Source organism: Galeopterus variegatus, unplaced genomic scaffold (genome assembly GCF_000696425.1).
Source record: "Galeopterus variegatus unplaced genomic scaffold, G_variegatus-3.0.2 Scaffold334, whole genome shotgun sequence".
Lineage (NCBI taxonomy): Eukaryota > Metazoa > Chordata > Mammalia > Dermoptera > Cynocephalidae > Galeopterus > Galeopterus variegatus.
In genome coordinates this window covers 351,969-359,011 of record NW_007726445.1, presented here as the reverse complement: position 1 = coordinate 359,011, position 7,043 = coordinate 351,969, and the positions used below count along the sequence as shown (strand labels likewise).

Below are 7,043 nucleotides of genomic sequence, written 5' to 3'. Positions count from 1 at the left end.
CTTCAGGATCCCATCCCAGATACCTCATTACACTTAGACTCCTCTTTACTGTGACTTATTCTGAGAATTTTTTTTTTTTTTTTTTTTTTTTTTGATGAACTTGACAGTTTTGAGGGGTACTGGTCAGGTATGTTGTAGAATGTCCATCATTGGGATTTGTCTAATGTTCTGCTCATTAGATTGTGGTTACGTGTTCTGGAAGCAAGACCACAGAGGTAGAATGCCAATCTTATCATGTCATCAGCACGATTTATCACTGTTGGTCCCTTGATCACCTGGCTGAGATAATACTTGTCAGGTTTCTCTACTGTAGAGTTACCTGCCCCGTCCCTCTATCCATTCCGTATTCTTTGGAAGGAAGTTACTATGCACAGCCCACACTTAAGGAGCAGGGAGTTATGGCCCACCTCTCTGAGGCAGAGGGTTTACATAATTATTTGAAGTTCTTACTTATCTGTTCATTTATTCATATCAGTATGGACTCAAGGCTAATCACCTCTTAAAAGTCTTACCTCTTAACACCATCACCTTGGTGATCAAGCTTCCAACACATGAGCTTAGCAGGACACATTCAAACCATAGCACTGCCTATGGCCTGTAATCTGACAAGGAGTCCTTAAAATGAAACTTTGCAGGGTTGATTACACTAAAACATGTCTCTTGAGCAGATCCTAGTACAACTCATTGCGCACTGTATTGAATGTTAAGGTCTGTCCTTCATTCTAAGACTAAACCCTTCCTTCTTTACTGCAATAGAATTTTTCTCTTTTTGTGAAATGATAGTGATGGTAGATGGTATTTGCCTTTTTAAATATCTTTATTCAGCAAAATAAAATATTGGCAACCTGTCTCCATTTCCACATTTTTATGGGTATGATCATGTGCCACATAACATTTTGGTCAACAACGGGCTGCCTATATGACAGTGTTAGGAGCAAAAGGCTATTCCATATAGCCTAGGTATGTAGTAGACTACACCATCTAGGTTTGTGTAAGTACCTTCTGTGATGTGTGCACAAAGAGATGGAATCACCTAACGGACGCATTTCTTGACATATCTGCATGGTTAAACAACACATGACTGTATTTGAAATCCCACAGTCTGGGACTTAAGGCACAGCTCTGGCCTTGGGAAGATTTCCAGATAGAGAGTCAGAACCCAGAAAGGGGTGGGATCCAGGAGGCCCTCAGTTTCCAGCTCTCCAACTGACCCAGCCTTGTTATGAGGCCTCACTGAGCAATCAAAACATTATCAACAAACAAAAAAGTTTATTGACTACAAAACCAAAAGGGATAGGGAGACCTGGGCCCAAGAGATCCATGGCAGGGAGTAGAGGGCTCTTCAGGGTCGCTCTGGGCAGCCCTGGAAGAAGTCGTTGCACATGATAGTGATGAGGGCCAGAAAAACAGCGTACTCCTGGAAGTCCACCTGCTGGTCGCTGTTCTCATCGAGGTTGCCCATCAGCTTCTTCAGCCCCTCCTCATCCACCTTCTCCTGAGAGCAAGAGGGGACGGGGTCATCACCAAGCCAGCCCCCAGCCCCAATTCCACACCAAACACTCACCCAGGCCCCACACACACTCACAGGCCAGTGCCCAGCTCTCCCTCCCTACTGGGCAGCTCGGTACATGGTGGGCAGGGACCCCTGAGAGCTACTAAACGGACCCAGCGAGTAAGTATAGAGAGACATTCATTGGCAAGAGTCTGCAGCACACCCTGCTGGAGCGGGAGGACACTGGGCACTCCTCTAAGCACATGTCAGCTTGGATCCACACCGAAGCCCAGACAAGTAGCTATCACTCCCTGACTGTGCCAATGAGGACACTGAGCTTGCTGCTCCCCATCACCAGCAGGATGGATTTAGAAAAGGCAAACTCTTTTTAACAGCAAACAAAATGATTAGAAAAGTTTAACCGAAAACAAAAGCAAAACAGAAAAAAAAGAAAGAAGTGCCTCATATGTTCAAAGCCTGAAACATGACTTGAGGATTACCCGTGAGTCAGTATAGGGAGGGCGAGGGGCAAATTGAGAGTTGACTGCATTTCTCTGCAACATGTCCCAGGGTGCGTAGCTGGGCTTTTCTCTCCCTGCACACTCTCTTAGTTTAGCATATAAATATGGAAGAGGACAGAGAGAAAGAGAGAGAGCGCGTGCACACTGTGTGATCTTGGGCCGGTCACTTCCCCTTTCTGGGTTCTGGATTGCTGAGGTCCCTGACAGCGTGCAGTCCTCTGGAATGCTGCAGGGAACAGCCATTAACAGGGCACTCATACACGGACCTTACTCCCACTTTGGTGGGGCCATGAAGCAAAAGTGGGGAGAGGGGAAGGGCTTGGACCCACCCTGGTGTCTGCAACAGCAGGCACCCAGGAATGTGGGGAAGGAAGAGATTTAACCTGGGTGCCCACACTCACACCGGGACCTCCCTCCCCAGACCCACCCCACTCACCCCCACAAAGCTGGGCAGCTCCTTGTGCAGAAGTTCCTTCATCTCCCCCTTACTCAGCTTGAACTTGTCGCCCTCTTGGCCAGAGTACTTGTGGAAGGTGGTGACCATCACGGCCAGCGCCTGCTCCAGGGGACTGGACATCTTGGATCTGGGGTCGCAGAGATGGCAGGTGATGGAGACACCACCAGGGCTCTTGGGACCCACTTCTGCTCTGTGCCCCAAACTGTTTCACCAAACCCCTCTCAGTGCATGAAGGCAGGGGCTGCATCTCCCCTACAGACTGTGGCTCCCTGAGGGCAGAGACCACCCCTCCACCTCAGATGCAAAACCTTCCCCTGTGTCTGGGAGCCACCAAAGGAACAACCTCAGGTCTCCTCCCATCACACCTGGGATACACCCCTGAGGGCAGGCTCCCCCCTCCCCTGCTGAATGTCTGTGGGAAGGGAAATGCCAGGGTGACCAGAGCCCCATTTTAACTACTGTCTGTGCCAAGCACCATGGAGCATGGGCACGTCCCAGGCCCAGCTACTGGGGAATCCTTGTGTCAGCAGTAGGCATGGCTACAGTTTAGGAGTATGAGGCTCCCAAAGGACCTATTTCCGTCCTCAGACTAGGGGCTCCTGAAGCTAGAGGGTGTCTCTCTCTGCCATCTAACCAGAAGCTCCCTTGGGCAGGAAGGTTTCTTCCCTCGTACTAGGGCTCTCAGAGGGTAGGGAATGTGTCTCCCTTCACACTGGAGGCCCCTGAGTTGTGGGTGCTGTCTCTATGCAGACAGGGCCTGAGTAATGTGGGGGCAACTGAAATCCTCCCCACCAGGAAGGATTCTGTGGGATTAAAATTAAAGAAACTAGATGTCCAATGCCTTGGTATCAGGACGGAATCTGGGGACACAGGACAGACCTCAGAGGTCATCTTTTCCAAGGCCCTGCCTCTGAAAATGCTCAGACAAGCCTGGAGGGGTAGGTAGTTCCCAGATGAGGCCAGAGGAGCTGGTGCCAGAGGCAGGGAAAGCCTTGGGCCCATCCTGCCAGCTCCACCCTCACCGAGGCAGAAGAGGACGGGAAGCGGCAGTGAGCAGAGCTATGCCCTACACAGGGCCCTGGGACCCAGGCAGGCCATGAGCTTGAGACCCCTGCCTCTTGCTCCTTAGTCCTGCTAGAATCCAGGACTTCACAAAAAATGAAAACAAAACAAACTCAGCATTCTTGCTAAAGGATCCCCAAACATACATCTCCTACTTCTTGGAATAGACTTCCAAAGAAGGGCCCCTTGAATGAAATACCCAGAGACGCACAGAGGAACCCCCAAAATGAGAGACCCAAGAGAGGGCCTCAGAGTAGCCCCTAAACTGACACCTAGAAAAAGACCACTCAATCTGACACTTCAGAGAGGGTCTCTCCCATTTGGAGAGGCCCCAAGCTGATCCCACTAAAGAAGCCAGAGTGAGAAAACTTTGGAGACAAAGATCAAGACAAAGGGACAAAGGCAGAGACCCAGGGGGGGTCCTCCCCACCCAGCTCCCAGCAGAACAGAAGCACTCACCAAACCAAGTGGCAGAGAGAGACCCAGGAAGGAAAGCAGAGTGGCCCAGCACCCAAGTGGGGATTTATATGCCAGCCCTGCCAGCCCACAACTTGGCATTTTAAGGAAACCAAACCTGCCCTAACTTGATCCCGCCAAAGCCTAGTCTCCTGCCACCCCCACCTACTCCCCCAACCCCCTCCCTCCCAGAGGCCACCAGCTCCACCACCAGCTAGAGGAGGGCTCTAGGCCCACCATGGGCAGCCCCTGAGCCCACCCAGGCCACAGCAGGGGGTGAGAGGTGTCATGGGGAAGGGGTAGCCTGGGCCAGGGGTGAGGGAGGCAGCCCCTGTTCTGGGACCTGGAGATTCATGCCAGGCCTCATTCTGGTAACATGACTGTGAGTCACAGCTCAATGCTGTGTCAGAGGCTGTGGGCACTCACAGGGACTTCGCAGACCTGTGCTCATGTGCATGTTTGTGCCGGCATGGGTGTGTGTGTCCATGTGCGTGCGTGCGTGCGTGCGTGTGTGTGTGTGTGTGTGTGAAAGAAACAGTGTGGGGCCACCCTTAGAAAGCTGGAGGCCAGAGAAGGCAGCTGGGGGGCATCGAGAGGAGGACAGGGCTGACTTCAGGGGGTGGGAGAAATAAACTTACCTTTAATGGCCAGCATCAGAATACCTCCTAATGAGGTAACTGGGTGTGCTTAAAAATACCTGGAAAGGCCCTCTTGTGTAGGATGCGTCTGGAAGGACTGGGGAAGCATGACAAATGGAGGCTGCTCTGCATACAACGCAGTTGGGGTGAGCCACAGTCTGTGCAGAGCGTAAGGAAGGCCCAGAGGGAGAACAGGAAAACTCTGGCCTCCGCTTCTCCAGCTCGCGGGGCTAACGGGGGTTGTGAGTGGGCAGGGGAGACAACCCCACGGACAGCTGAAAATACGGGTTGGACAGCTCCCCAAGCCAGGAGGCCAGATCTGTGGCAGAGGCAGCCCTCCCTCACTGCCCCCCCTACACACACACGCACACTCACACACACACATGCGCACACACATGCGCACGCCTCCCATACACAGAGAAGGGCCAACACTGAGGCCATTCAGAGCCCAGCCCAGGGGAGGGGTGTACAAGGAACAGCCATCTTCATATTGCCCCCTCCCAGGCCCCTTTCTCCTCCTGTTCTTTGTCTCTCCCAACCCCCATCTGGGCAACGCCCTTCCTGTGGGCCCAGCCCCCACCTCCAGATGTCAAGCAGCTTCTTTCTCCTCCCCCAACCTCTCCCCACAAGTCCTAGGTGACTCACCCGTGGTTCCAGGCCCAGATGCCCAGGCTGTGACTCAGCGGCACCGCCCTCCTTCCTCAGGCCCAGGGCAGCAGGCAGAAACCGCAGTGAGAGCACAGGTTTGGAGACCCTTTGCCAGGCCTTCCTGGGGGAGCTTTGGATTATGACACTGCAGAAAGATCAGACTGAAAACAGGCTGGTCTCTTCCTGGGGATCACTATGGGGCTTGGGGGCCAGCCCGAGCAGCATGGATGAAGTCAGGCCCTGGGGCCCACAGTGTCCTCTTCTGTACCTTTGCACAGCCACCAGTGTTCCCTCCTCCCCAAAGCACTTGAACTCCTCATGCTACTTCTCTTCCCAGCAAAACCTACTTCAGGTAGAACTCAGAATAACAATCCCTCACACTGAGGGTAAGGACCCGTGGGGTGCAACACATGGCTTTCCACAGCTATTCTTCCTTTTAACTAAGAGCTTCAGCAGGTCCCTTCCTGCTCTTCCGTAGAGCAGGCAGTGAGGTGCTCCAGACTGGCCCAACTGCTTTCCGACCACCCTGCACACACCCTAACTGCCTTGCTCATTGTGCTTTGAACACATGGTACCTGCACCTAGTATGGTGAGACCCTTTGCTTATGCTGACCCCTGTGCTCAGAATGTACTCACACACACCCACGCCATATCTCCTTCTGCTGAAATCCCACCTGTCCCTCAAAGGCCAGTTAAATGCCACCTATTCCGTGGAACCAGGTTCGGTGTCTACCTGTTCTGCCCTGTACAAAGCGGTCCTTTTGTCCTTCTCTTGTGTACTTAGAACATTCTGATTTAGGTGACTCATTCGTGTACTCGTTTTCTTTCACTCTCACCCCCATGTGGTGAGCTCACTGGGCAGGGACTGGGTCTTATTCATTTCTGTGTGAGCAAAAGATCTCACCCACGCCAGGTGCCAACCAGCGTTTACAGCTACTGAATGGCAATGCAGGTCACAGGGGCATAGTATTTAGGAGCCAGGGAGTCCTTCTCACCATCTGAATTCACGCCACTGATTACACTACCAAACAATAACTTCTCTGAATCCCAGGAGTGGAACTGAGACACCGGGTTGGAAAACAGCTTCAGAGAGCTACAAATCCCTGAGGAGTAACTGCAGGAAACATCCAGCTCCAGGGACCCAGCGAGGGACATGAGCAAACTCCCCAGCGGGCAAGGATGGAGACAGGAGGCAGACAGTGGGGACAAAGAGGCAGTCAGAGGGAAAAGTCAGAGGGAACAAGAGGAGAGAGGGGTAGGGAGAGCCGGCTGGGCTGCTGATTACAAAGGGCAGCACCAGGAGGCCTGTCCACAATCAGGTGTCTCGTCTCAGGAGCAGAGGACAGGACTGTGCCCATCGATGGCCATGTTTCTAAGGCTGGTGAAAATCGCATTAATATGCATGAACTTGCTGTGCGACCCTGAAGAACTCCCTGCCCCACGGCAGGACATGAGAGTTGGATGGAACAACCCCTAGAGTCCGATCCCGCTTTGACAGTCTCCAGTTCTGGACAAACGCAGACAAAGGCAGGCAGTGGGGTCATCCAAGGCACTGATTCTTCCCATGCCCAGCCTGATAAGCTGGGTTCTCAGTTTCCCTCCAACCCCTAGCCAGGGTCCAGGTACCGGAAGTTTCCCACCAGCGGTGGGCTGGGTTTTGCCCGTCTGGTTTGTGCCCCCTGGTGGTTGAGACGAGTCATTGCCGCGCTGGTCTCCACTCTCCCTCTTCCCCGCCTTGTTCTCCGCCCCGCCCCCCACCTGCATCCCCA

At 52.9% G+C, this 7,043-nt stretch overlaps 1 protein-coding gene across 2 annotated transcripts; it reads right to left on the bottom strand.

Annotated features, from left to right (window-relative positions):
• Positions 1-1,248: 1,248 nt before the first annotated feature.
• S100A2 (S100 calcium binding protein A2) lies at positions 1,249-5,397 on the bottom strand. Of its 2 annotated transcripts, none has more exons than XM_008567626.1 (3): positions 5,272-5,397; positions 2,450-2,597; positions 1,249-1,495 (listed from the first exon to the last, which is right to left on the bottom strand). In XM_008567626.1, exons 2-3 carry the CDS (start codon positions 2,588-2,590, stop codon positions 1,343-1,345), a joined length of 294 nt encoding a protein of 97 aa, XP_008565848.1. In that variant the 5' UTR covers positions 2,591-2,597; positions 5,272-5,397; the 3' UTR covers positions 1,249-1,342. The 2 variants fall into 2 exon arrangements, with proteins under 2 accessions (XP_008565848.1, XP_008565847.1); XM_008567625.1 differs by lacking the exon at positions 5,272-5,397 and adding an exon at positions 3,992-4,033.
• Between the last annotated feature and the right edge of the window lie 1,646 nt (positions 5,398-7,043).